At 38.0% G+C, this 13,224-nt stretch overlaps 1 protein-coding gene across 1 annotated transcript in view; it reads right to left on the reverse strand.

The window, feature by feature from the left end:
• LOC101390896 (uncharacterized) overlaps nt 1–13,224 on the reverse strand; it is a 584,743-nt gene that overhangs the window by 507,101 nt on the left and 64,418 nt on the right. The window contains 3 exon segments of the mRNA XM_087440065.1: nt 6,371–6,475; nt 7,893–8,002; nt 10,378–10,512. Coding sequence (XP_087296191.1) covers nt 6,371–6,475; nt 7,893–8,002; nt 10,378–10,512 — 350 coding nt within the window.

The following is a 13,224-nucleotide window of genomic DNA, read 5'->3' on the forward strand; positions in this document are numbered from 1 at the left end:
GGAGAGCACCTAGCATGTAGAAAGTGTGAGTTATGAGTTAGACGTTATTGTGATTATTATCCACCTTCAACATTTTCTAGTTCATCACCAACTACACCCTGTAGAATCAAATAACCCTGGGTGGTGCTAGGTCATTCTCCTCTAAGGTTGTCATATTTGCAATTTTAGGCCATTCTCAAGAAGTCTTTTTTAAACTACATATTCTGGTTGCTAACACTGGCCATGCAAAGCATACCAGGAAGGGTATGTTAGTAAAAGCACTTTCAAAGCTTCTAATTTCAAGTCAATGTCAAAGTAGTAAATCTTCTGCATGCATTCCAAATAGCAGGATGCCCCTTTATCAGGCTCACAAGATGTCAGATCGTTATTGCTTTACTTTCCTCATAAATGGTCTATCTGTCCCTTTATTACACTCATCCCAATCTCTGTCAATACTGCCATACCCTTTGTCAAGTTTTGTAAAGCAGAATGCAGTCACCCTAATATGGACTTGCTAGAACCCTGCTGAGGGCTTAAGGCTCTAATGCAATGCATCTTTATGTGACAAACAAAATAACACAATTTTATACTGTCAGCTCATGCTAAGAAGGCATATCAATTTATCTCCATAATATAACCTGCGTTTCATTTCATACTGTCTCCTAATAATGCTCATTTCTGATTGCAGATAATAAGCGTGTTCAATTAATAATTTTGCATTTTTTCCAAATTAAATCTCCTTCTCACACTAATTTTATAATTTAATTACAATGTCATCAAGTTTTCTTAGGATGATTTGCTCTTTATAAACCCCCTGCCACTTTTTCCCCATTTTCATTGTTTCAGTAGGCCTACTGCTGAAATGGAACTATAGATAGAGAGAAAATGTTTTCTAAACTTCTTATATTAGTTTGCCAGGGCTGCTGTAACAAAGTACCACAAATTGAGTGGTTTAAACAACAGAAATTTGTTGTCTTGCAGTTCTGGAGGCTGGAAGACTGAGATCAAGGTGTCAAAAGGGTTAGTTCCTTTTGAGGGCTGTGAGGGAGAATCTGTTCCTGCCTCTCTTCTAGCTTCTGGTGGCAGTCTTTGCATTTTTTGGCTTATAGATACATCACCCTGATCCCTGCCTTCATCTTCCCATGGTATTCTTCCTATGTGCATGCCTCTGTGTCCAAATTTCTTCTTTTTACAAGGACACAAGTCATATTGGATTAGGGGCCCACTCTATTACAGTATGATTTCGTCTTAACTAATTAGATCAGCAACAACCACATTTCTAAATAAGGTCACATTCTGAGCTACCGGGTGTTGGGATTTCCATATATGAATTTTAGGGAGGACACATTTCAAACCATACTACGTCCAAAATTGAAAATGCTCTTGGAGACATGCCATTTTAAGAAAATCCTTTGGTCCAACCTCCTATCTACATAGAATAGATATATCATGGAGGGAGCCTGTTGGACTCCTTGATTGGAACCTGCTGGGCACTCAAAATCATACCTGTGACCCAACACACATAGTTTGCTCAGATTTCCCACAGGATGGAAAGCAAGGCAACAGCAGGAGGCTTACCCCCTTCACTTGGTGCAAAGTGAAAGATTCTCAGAAAATTTACAGTCAATAAAAAGGAATAATGCTCGGATAACGCTTTCCAACTTACAGATCACAATGATTATCTCATGCAACTCTCACAAATAACAACCTGGCAGACAGATAATTATGTCAAGTATTTCCATAAAGGGACCATGGCTTGAAGGTTAAGCTTGCAGGCTCTGGAGCCAGAACACATGGATGTGGATCCCAGATCCCCTACTTTCTAGTTGTTTGACCTTTGACAGGTTTGTATGCTTCAGTCAGGTACAAAAATGGGGCAAGTAGGAGTATTCACCTCACAGACTTGTTGAAAAGATTAATAATTTAATCCATATAAATTGTTTAGAATAATGCCTGGTACATGGAAGGTGCTCAGGAAAATTAGAGCTATTATTATTTTACAAATGATGACACTGAGGCTCAGGGATATAAAATGACTTCTCCAAGTCATTATAATGATTCTCCAAGATAATGCCAAGTGGCCCGTGGTGAGACCCAACCTCAACCCCAGAACTTCTGAGGGCTTTCCATGTCACCAGACAGCATTCCAGTAACACTCTATTTTTAATGTGCATCGACATCACACTTTGAAGGAATGGAGACATCTGGGGACTCTGGCATACAAGTAGAGTACCAACCTGTACTGTTGTATGCTCAAGAAACCCCAACTGCTGGACTGCCTGCTCAGGGATCTGAACTTAGGGAAGGCAGAGTGCTTGCAGAATCCCATCAGTTAGCCACCTCTGCATGAGGTTCTGGAATAGCTGGTTTGGCTGGACCAAGAAAGGCTAAAGAATTGCTGCTCTGGACATAAACAAAGCCACATTTTTTGCCATATCTCATGTGCATGTCTTATTGCAGCCAAGAAAACTACTTGTATTATTATTACTCCTTGAACTTCTCTACTTTTCGTGTCTCTGGGAAATATTCTATTCCCTATGCCTAACTGCATATTATTGTTCTGTTTGTCTTTAAGAATAAGTTGTATTTTGTATTTTCATATCTTGTGAGAAATCTTCCCTTATCTCCTGGCATGACACAGATGGACCCTCTCCCGTTTTCTTTTATGACAGAATCACCTCCATCATAGCACTTGTGAGCTACATTATAATCACTCGTTTCTTGGTCACTACTTCCCACCACACTGAGGATACCATATTTGTTTTGGTATCCGCAGTACCTAGCACACAGCCTGGTGTATAAATGTTTACTGACTAACTAGAAGACTGACTAAAAGAATGAATAAATGAATATATGAATAAAAGAGACAAAAAACCTCAGAGTCTTAGCATCCAACCATTAGGCACATTATAATTTCACTTGACTTCTGACCAGAGAAAGGGAAGATAGAATAAGTGACCAGCAGAAAAGGTGTGACTTTGTGTGTGATATTAATCAGTTAATGAAGGTCCCAGTTGTTCTGCCTGCATCTATAGAATTTAAAAAGAGAGAAAATTTCACCACCAGCTATCCAGCCTGATTTGCATGTATTCAAATCTTCAAAGTATTCCTTTTGATTCCTTTAATCAATAGCTATTTTAGAAAGCTCTTCATTACTTCCTAATTGTCCAAATTCATTTTCTTCATTTTTCCTTATTAGAGGCAGATTTTTCAAATGAGTTAAGTAGATCAGCAATTTTTGAATCATTATTAACTTCAAGCATTTCTCTCGGTTATTAGCATGTCCCTTCTCTCTCTAGGACTAGATTCTTTTCTCTGATTTTAAAAGGCCATCTGGTTCATTTTCTAGACATTTTTTCCCACATGTCTCAAATAAAGTCAACTTGACCCTATACTAAGAGCAATCCACGTTTACAATAACTCTGATCCTAGATATTTCAATTCATCACATCTCTGGTTTTGGATGAAGATGTAAGTGATTCCCTATTATGTTAACATGTCATAAAATAAGTAAATAATTAGCATCCATCTAGATTTTAATCCATCCCAACCAAATAAACTGGTAAAGCCATTATCATAGCCCACAAAACATTTTACAAATAATTTAAACGAATATTTTGATCCTTAAATACATTAAAATTAAAAATATACATATTCATTGACCCCAACAATCCCACTGCTGGGAATCTATATCACAGAAATAAAAGCACCATATTATTGCAGCACTGATTGTTGGGCCAAAAAACTAAAAACAAAATGAATGTTCATCGATAAATGGGTGATTAAAAATTTATGGTACATCGATACCACGGAATATTATGCACTGTTTGTATACGATTCCATGAGCACAGAGAAAGATACAAAAGAGTATTCAGCAGGTTGTTACGGGGGAGGGGAGAGGAAGCTGGAGGGGAAGAGGAGAGAAGAAAGGGGAAGGTAAGAAAAAAAGAGACGTGTTCACGGCAAAATAGTACATAGAATATGATTTCATTTATGTAAAATTGCATATGCATGTATGAATATGAATAAATACACACAAAAGGGTGAGCACATGGTTATCTGAGGGCAGTAGGACAGTCTATTTTTTTTACTTTCTTACACTGTATATACTGTTAATTTTTTATTATTTGAAATTTTTTTTAATTTGAATTTTTTTAATCATTTGAATTATTATTTATATAATTTGGAAAACAACATTAAAGCTATTTTCATTGGGAGATATATACTATAAATAGAGAGAGACAGTAGTTTCAATCAGACCAAGGATTATGTATTCATAATTCAAACTCAAATCCAGCCACTAGAATAGAGATAGATTATAGGCAGTACTGCCAGACTATAATTCAACCTGCTTGATAGAGTATATGTCCTATCAGTTATATTCTTTCTAATTTTCTAATTCTTTCTAATTTCTTTCTAATTCTTTCTGTAATTCTTTCTAACTATATTCTTTCTAATTTCTTTGCTGATTTTCTTTTTAATCCACTTTCAAGATTCAGCTAATGTCATTCCTTCTTAATTGGGTTTTCCACTTGTTTCCCCAAATATTTAATTTCCTAGGAAGGCTTCAAAATTCCTCCATAAAACCCTCTCAAATTTACATACTTTGTGATAGCTCATCTTGCTGGATGAAATGTGATACCACGTAGGAGATGCCGGATGCTCCTACAACCCTGAGGGTTCATCGATTTTTCTTTTTAAATTCAACAGGAGTCCCACAGTGAGAGAAATGCTGTCAAAATCTAAACATAAACACACTTGGACAACAATACTGCAAAATGCCGTGCAGACTCCTGAAAGGTATTCTATACGGTTGGTCTTCTCTCAGGACTTTTGGAACTTTTTGGTGTGCAAACAAACTTGTGGAAAGGATACACTGATTCTGCCTATGTTTAAATAATCCAGTTGTTAAGAGACCAGAATAATCAAAATATTCAAGAACTAATGTAGAAATAAAGAATAAATTAATTCACGTGTAATTTCTTGGGCTTTATCACTACCATATGTCTCTTTAATTACCTTTCCCCTCAGGGACTTGATGTTTTACAAGATTTGCTCTACTAAAACAAATGAATTAATAAAGTAACAATTAATTATTTTAAAAAATTCTTAATGAATCAATGATATGTGTAATTGCCCATCACAGCTACTGATCAAGATGAGGAAACTAGGGTTGTACATGCAGTTGAAACAATTTATTCAGAGGCAAATAATTTGTTATCACGGATCAATGTATAATTTCTGTTAGCTTCTTAAAAATAATAGGAATAGTTGAAGATACACCCTAGAGCTCAAAGCATACACTGACCTCTGTTTCAGAATCAGTGTTCCATGGTCAAAGAATAAACTGAGGTTAAAAATCAGCTTTACGTTAATTCACAAATTTGTTTAAAAAAAAAAAAAAGCAAACAACTCCGAAAGGAGTATCAGGATTAATTTACAAGAAGAAAAGCTTTGAAGCGACCCATGAAAAACGTGAGCGTTAACCTTATGCCAAGGGCAGAGGAGACAAATGGACATGAGTGATGAGCTCTCAGCAGCCTTCCAATGTCACTTACAAAGATTCAAGTAATGAATAAGAGAAAGCAAACGTATCAGCAGAAGATTTTATATTTTCGTTAGCTTTTCACACCTATTTCTTTAACTTCTATAAGATAGGTTTTGTTTTGTTTTTCCTGCTCTGAAAAGATAAATGCAGATGCATTCACGTTCTCTGGAGACTAGAATCAGATGATCAAGTCAAAACAAACTCTTTTGAAAGCACACGATCTCATGGCAGATGCAGAAAAGGATAAATCCTTGGCCATTCTGGAAATTTCCAGCACAAGAAACATCCTAAATGCACATGTCCAAAATTGACAGTCAATAAAGTTTCAACCCTCAAAACTAGGTTACTGAGTTTCAAAATGGAGAATCTGCAAGTGTTCATTTTTTTAGTTTTTTTTTTTTAATAAAGGGCATGAAAGTAGTAAACATCATATCACACTGAATTTGTGTTAATCTCTGCTTTAGTTATTCACAAACCACAGTGATCTCACAGAAGAATATGGTACCAGCAATTTCAATCCATGGCTCTGTTAAAGATTTAACATCTGAGGTCAGAATGAGGTTTTCTTATTAAGCTGCCATTTCCTTTACAAAATAGACTATTTTGTACTTACTGCTACCCTTTGAACTCTTATAGTAAATAATTAAAACTAAACTGCAAAGCATAATTTGTGATGCTGAGTACACTGTAGGTTATAGGATTTTGCTTAGTGGCTCATTTTAATGCTCACCAATCCCCGGAGGCATAACCCTGCCATTAGTTTGAATCGACAAAATTGGCTGGCCCCTAAAAGCAAAGCAGACAGCTCCAAGTCATAAAAAAATGGTATTGCTGGTGACTCACCATACTGACAGCGGGGTCCCTGAAAACCCTCTGAACACTGGCACCACTGGGCTTCACTGTCTGAGCATCTCCTTCCATTGAAACAAGTCCCCACTGCAGAGACAGCTAAAAGGTAGGTAGATGAGGAGACAGGGGAGAATGGAGTTGAGGGAAAGAAAGAAAATCCTCAATGTAAGCAGCAAGTTGCTAATATAAATATAATCTAGACATTTCCACCAGCCCCTCCATAGCAGAGGTTAAACAGTGTTTTTATTATAAGTTTTTTATTAAGGCCTTGCTGTCTAGAGCCTTGTAGAACTCTATGTGGTAGCATCCATATCACCTAGAAGTTTGTAGAAATGCAGAATCTCGGGCCTCACTCCAGACCTACTGAATCCGAATCCACATTTTAACAAGATACTAGGTGATTTGTATTCACATTCAAGTTTGAGTAGCACTAGTCTAAAGAAACTCCATGGATAAGATGATCGTGTGGCCAAAACAATTTAAAATCAAGCAAGAAATACTAATACTTTCCAGAGGCAAAGGACTGTGGTAGGTGTCATACGGCAATATAAAGAATTCATCTCACAGTCATTAATTTCCAGGAGTTTATAACGTAGCTGAGATGACATCATGGGCAGATGTTTTCACTGAGCCTAAACCAGCCAGCTGCAGTGGCCCAGCACAGCCTGCAAATACAGTGACCTCTGGTGCACCACTCAATGCCAAGCCTGCCTAACATGGGAATCCTGAGGCCACTTCCTCTAGATATTTCAAGAGCAGAAAGGACAGTGGGCAAGGAAACAGGATGCTGACAAGCTCCCTAAGGTACCAGACAGCAGGAGAGATGAACTGTTGTGCTGTGTGCTACACTGACTGCAACACACTGAAGCATTTTAAGCGACTTGGCAATAACCAGAAACACACAGGTAAAGGAGTCGCTGAACGAGCCATTCCTCCTGGCGTGAATGAACTATATAAGGCCACTAGTTCTGCAGCTTGAGTGCTGTCAAACTACTCCGAAGGGTCTGGAATACCCTCGCCAGAGGTTTGTAAAAGGACTGCATACCTCATCTTAAAAAAGGAAACTGCCTCCAGAGTTGTGCAATTAATCATGACAAGCACAAGTCGAGAAATCCCATTTAGATTTACTACGGTGATTTCCCTCCAGACTTTTGAATCAACTGTGGATTACAAATTTGATGATACGGGAAACAGGCAAACAGAAAAGGGAGATGGAAGGCAAGATGTAACCTATTTGGCTTTAAATAAACTGTCTTTTAAATAAAGAGACAGAATATACAGTAGCAGTGCTATGGGTCCTGAGTTCTGACCTATCATTAGAAACGCTCAACAGCAAGGCGTATTGTGCATTTTGGCACATGTCATGTGTAAATTTTCAGTCCAAAGAGATGCTCTGAATTTGTGATGATTCTAAAGATGCCTAAAACTTGGCAAGCATGATATGACTGAAGCCCAAAACGGAGCGAAACCATTACTTCTAGTGACAGAGAGTTAGACAGGAAAAATTATAACTTACACTGTAGGCAGCCAGGTTCATCGTCCTGGCGGCTCCAAGCAGGGCAGCACCTATAGATGGTCTGCTGCTCCACGCTGTACGTCTGTCTGTAGATGGTGTAGTACCGCATCCTCTAAGAAACACAGGAATCTGGATCAGCAATGCTTCCTCTTAAGGCAAAGCTGTCATCTTAAACCCAAAAAAGAATTCTCCCTCCAACCGAAATCCTGCCGTTTATACGCACGCGCGCGCACACACACACACACCTCACAACATATGCAACCAAGATTTAATATAGGTATAGGTTAATGAAAATTAGGAGGGACCCCCATGACCTATGGTATAAATTACCCGAAGGGTCACTCAAGCTACCAGAATGAAACACAAAATTATAAACAGAATAATGAAATCCTGAAGGATAATAAAGTACATGCTTTTCAACTTGGCAGTGAAAGTCCCTCATTTATTGGTCCTGCTATAGCATGCATTCTCAGCAGTGGTGGACCACCCACAAGGGGGCGACAACCAGTTCTTGGGTGAGAGGGGTGAAAAGAATCTTAGCTAATAACGTCGTTTGAGGTCCTACAAAGGAGCACAGTACATAAATGAATACAAAGTATATCGATGGTATTAAAACATCACGGGGGAGGGGGATGATTACTAACATTTAAAAAAGAAAGTTGACAAAGAAAGGCTCCTTAGGGGGCAATAATCAACAAAAGGTTGAAAACGCTAATTCATGCTGACCTCTTAATAGACCATAATACCAAACATCTCTAAACTGGCTAATTACCTTTCTATCAGATCAATGTCGTATTTATTCTTTATCCTAAAAGTATTAACTTATTCTGTCCCCTTCACTTGCCTATCTTCATATCACCAGTACAAATCCCCTTCATTATTCAAAGCCAAGTTCAAGTTCCACTTCCTCCAACTTCTCTTTCCCCACCATGCCAATGTATATTGCTTCTTCTCTTCTCTCAAAAATTGGACTTATTGGTTGTACTATTTTTATGACAATTAATCACCATCTTGAAGCATAACCTAATATTTTGTACGTGTATCTCTCCAATCGGGATATAAGCGTAGGTTTGCATACCTATACACAAACAAAAGGGATATTAGTTTGGCAAATATACCAAACATCTCTGAAAACTGCCTCAACTCCAAACCCAAGGTCATAAATATTTACTGAATAAAGGAGTGTATAAAACTACAGAGCTCTTGAGAATAAAAATATAAAACATCTACTTATTCCTATTTGCTTTCCCAAGTCTGAATGTCTATATGGTAGTGGACTTTCTTTGGTTCAGTCTAATGTCAACAATGATTAAACCTCATGGGGAGAGTACAGAAAAATCTAAATGAAAAGCCATTTTCAAAAACAGATACTCTAATGCATAAACATATTAAAGTACCTACTGTGTACCAAGCATTGTGCCCTATGTGTTAAATATGTCTTCAGTTAATCCTCATAATATCCATGCATGGTATTATTTTTCTAACTTTATAGACTAAGGCACAGAGAAATATAGGAACTTTGCCTAGGGTTACACAGCTAGTAAGAGCTAGGGAAAGTTTTCTGATTTAAACTTCATTTAAATGTCCTGAGTGTAGACCGATAAAAGCCTATCCGTCTGAAGCTTACACACTCACACACACACGATGTATGTGTAAATATCTACCATTTAAATGATTTAGTCTTATAATATTTTATTGAGTCCTATATTATCAGTGTGTTGCTATTTCTACACAATGGCAAACCCAGTTATTTATAAATGTCCCCAACTTTGCTTTGGCAACAGTAGCAGTAGTCATAATACTACTACTAATAATAAATTCATTAATCTAAAGCCACACCTTTTTTAACTTTAAGTATCCTGAATTTAGACCCAGTTGACTCATTTACGTAAAACTTAACCCATTAGCAACCATTTGTATTAAGAGGTTACGTATTTTGTAAAATTATTTTAAAACTTTGGAAAAAAAGTCCTCATGAAGCCTCGACACATTAAAAGCACCGTACTCGCTTTTTCTCTCCTCTCCCAGCCTGCAGAGTTAATCCTAATTCAAAGGCCATAATAAAGTTAAAGAAGCTCTAGGTTTCAAAGTCTGACGAGGGAACCAAGGGCAGGTCAGATCGTGGTTCACAACTGTAGATGCCCCCGATCCAAGTCGTGCTAAATTTAGCAAACCAACACAATATTCCTTGTTTCTGTCAGTCTTCTGATCTTCAGTTTTCAACAGTCTATCATGTCATGAGGTAAAATTAGTGGTATCTAACACAAAATACCTCACACATAAATGAGGCCTAAAGTAAAGTAATAGTATATCCTTTCTCTGTAGGAAAATATAATTCTGAAAGTCCATGGTGGACGTATCTTATGCTTGTTTACTCAGTTATATAATTATTTTCTAAAATTTACTGGATGAAATCTTTAGACACAGTTGAGGCTTTAGGCTTTGATTTTTAGTAATCAAAATGAAATAGCAGAAGGACCATTACCTTCTTTCATAATCCACACACCGCCTTGGTCCGGTACAGCCCTGTTTCCAGAGCTGGATGGTGCGTGTGAATGCTCGGACAAACGGGTGTGGAAGTCCCACCATAGTCAGCTACTGTTCTTCACAAACATTTGGCCTGGGAGAAAAAAAAAAAGAGTAGTAATGCAATAAAAATAGATTGTTTCTTTATGTTTTATACATGAATCATTTATCCCTCCATTTTCCACAAAAAGCTTCTGGTGACTTACATAAAGTAAGAGAGAAAAATAAGGCAACATAAAAAAAATTCAGGCCAAGGAAAGAGGAAAATCAGAATAGATTTTAAAAACAAGGAGAAATTTAGAAGATAAATCTAAAAGCCATAAGTTCTTATGTGCTTAGGAAAATTCAGCTGCAAATTAAGTTCTGAGCTCTTGGGTAGCCAAAACTAAAAAAGAAACAGAATTGCACGATTCTCAATATGCATGAAGAAAAGGCAGGGTGATTCATCAAACGAAGTTAGATGTTTTCCTGGAAATTATTTCTGAACAATATTTTCCATTAGCATGTTCAGTTAGTTTGGTTTCATACATAATGCTTGTTTAAACACAACAGTTTTCAATCAGCACCATTATATTAATATTTCCTTATAGAAAGTTTATATAAATTTACAGGATTTTAGACACATTAGCTTTAATTTTTAAATGTGTGGCTAGATCACACCCATCGCATGGAGCGTCAGAATTAAATTCTTTTGATTTGAGGAATGCTTCACTTAGTGATGGATGATTTACTAGTCCATATCGATTGTCTTGCATTTGAAAATAATACTAATCATAAGAGCAGGTTGGCCCCACCACTCACACTTTTCATGCATTCAAAGCCACCTGCGTGTCATGCACTGACCTCACTGGAGTCAGACCCTGATGTTCTTTTCTTACCATCAGGAAACTCGCAGTCTAGCTTCGAGTATGAGTGATATTCATAATCTACCGAAAACAGAAATGATTTCTGATTCAGGAGTTCTAGTCAGCCCCTAAACAACTTTGTGAACCTGTCTAGGGGACACCATAATAATACTGATAAAAACATCCAAGAGTACTTCCCACACTGAAATCAGTTACATCACCCTCCACAGCTGCGGTCCCTTTTTGTGATCACTTCTTTCCATGGCGCTGACTAAATCTCACCATCTGATTTCACCTACAGCCCAATTCTCACTTCCAGACATATTTCTGAAAGGTGATTGGACTGTTAACTTAACCTAAATTGAATCAAATTCATGTTAAACTTTATTTATGAGTTTGCATAGCACATTTTAATGCTTTAGGTAAATACTCTAATATAACAATAAATGTAAAAACTGTACGTTAAGTCGAGCATCCATACATCATCAATAATTGGGCAGGGGGCCTAAAGAAAACCTTAGCTTTTAAAAATTCCATATTAAATTCTCTGTAAACTGCCTGTACCTACACCGTCAGGTAGGCTTCCATGTTTTTTGTGAGCCAACTCTCCCCACTTAGAATGAGCTCACCACACCTTTGTTTTTTCAGTTATAGTTTGAAACGTTACACCTCATCCAGCCTTGAACTCCATTTTGTAACCTATTCTCATCTATCATTCCATCCACCCACCCAGCTACCCACCCATCCATCCACTCATTCATTCATTCAACAAATATTTACTGTCACCTACACATGCCAGAAGCATCCCCCCCACAAAGATTTGAACATAAATAATTCATTTGGGAGGTGCAGAAAACACTGGTAAGGGAGTGGTGAAATGAGACAGGGAAGGAGAATTAGCCAAAAAAAAGATGCATTATGAGCCTGCCAACACTTTAGATGACTAGCTTCCAAACGGGTGAGGGAGCCTGGGCATTTATACACTAATTCCTATCAGTGATTGGTGGAGGACTACTTCCTTTCTAACATTTCAGGTGGCAGCACAGGTAGGCAGGGTCAGCTTCCAGAAGCCAAAGTAAGTTTTCAGGCAAAGGAATGCAAATACTGGCAGTTGAAAGCCTGGCAGGTGTGCAGTGGTAAAGGAGAGGGGACATGGGTGCTGCAATGACAGTTTCAGCTGAAGGTGGTACAAACAAAAGAAAGTCCATATTCATTTGCATCGACAGTCTAAATAGATGGGAGAGAGTGTGTACGTAAAACCACCTAAATAAATACAAAATGTGAAATGCTAACGTGGAAGCAACCAGGGGGCTGAAATAGAAATAGAGGAAGCTTACTAATATTCGCTAATTAGGAAAGGCCTCACTGAAGAGGTGACACTGTGACCTGAAAGGGTGAAGAGAAGCCAGCCATAGAAGAGCCCAGGGATGCCATTCAGGCAGAAGAAATAAAATGAGCAGAGGTTTTAAAAGGGGAAACACCTGGCCTCCAGAGTATCTGAAAAAAGGCCAAATTGGCTCAAATGATGAGACGCTTGGTACAGCAGACAGGGCCTTTCAGGCCAAGGAGTTTTGATTTTATTCTCAGGGCACTGGAAGCCACAGACGGTTTTTAGAACTGATTTCTCACCTCACTTCCTACAGCCAGGAACTGGAGGTGGACGTGTGATGCTCTCTCTCTAACACCAACCGTAGCTCCCCTCCTTGACAATGACTTAGGTTATATCTGCTTCTGGGCACTACAAGTGACAGCACAGCCCAATCTAGCCTGGCCTCCAAGTCCCAGGAACCCCCCACATCTCCCTCAGGGTTTTCCTGATTCTTATAAAGAAAGAAGTCCTCAAGGGAAATCTATTCCTTCAGAAAGACCCAAAGCTAGCAGCCCTGGTGAACATGGAAATGCCAACACAAATTTTATGCATCACAAGGAAATTGTATTAGACTAAAGTTTCTAGAAAACTA

Source organism: Ceratotherium simum, chromosome 15, assembly GCF_057802395.1.
Source record: "Ceratotherium simum simum isolate JZ-2026a chromosome 15, ASM5780239v1, whole genome shotgun sequence".
NCBI classification, from domain to species: Eukaryota; Metazoa; Chordata; class Mammalia; order Perissodactyla; family Rhinocerotidae; genus Ceratotherium; species Ceratotherium simum.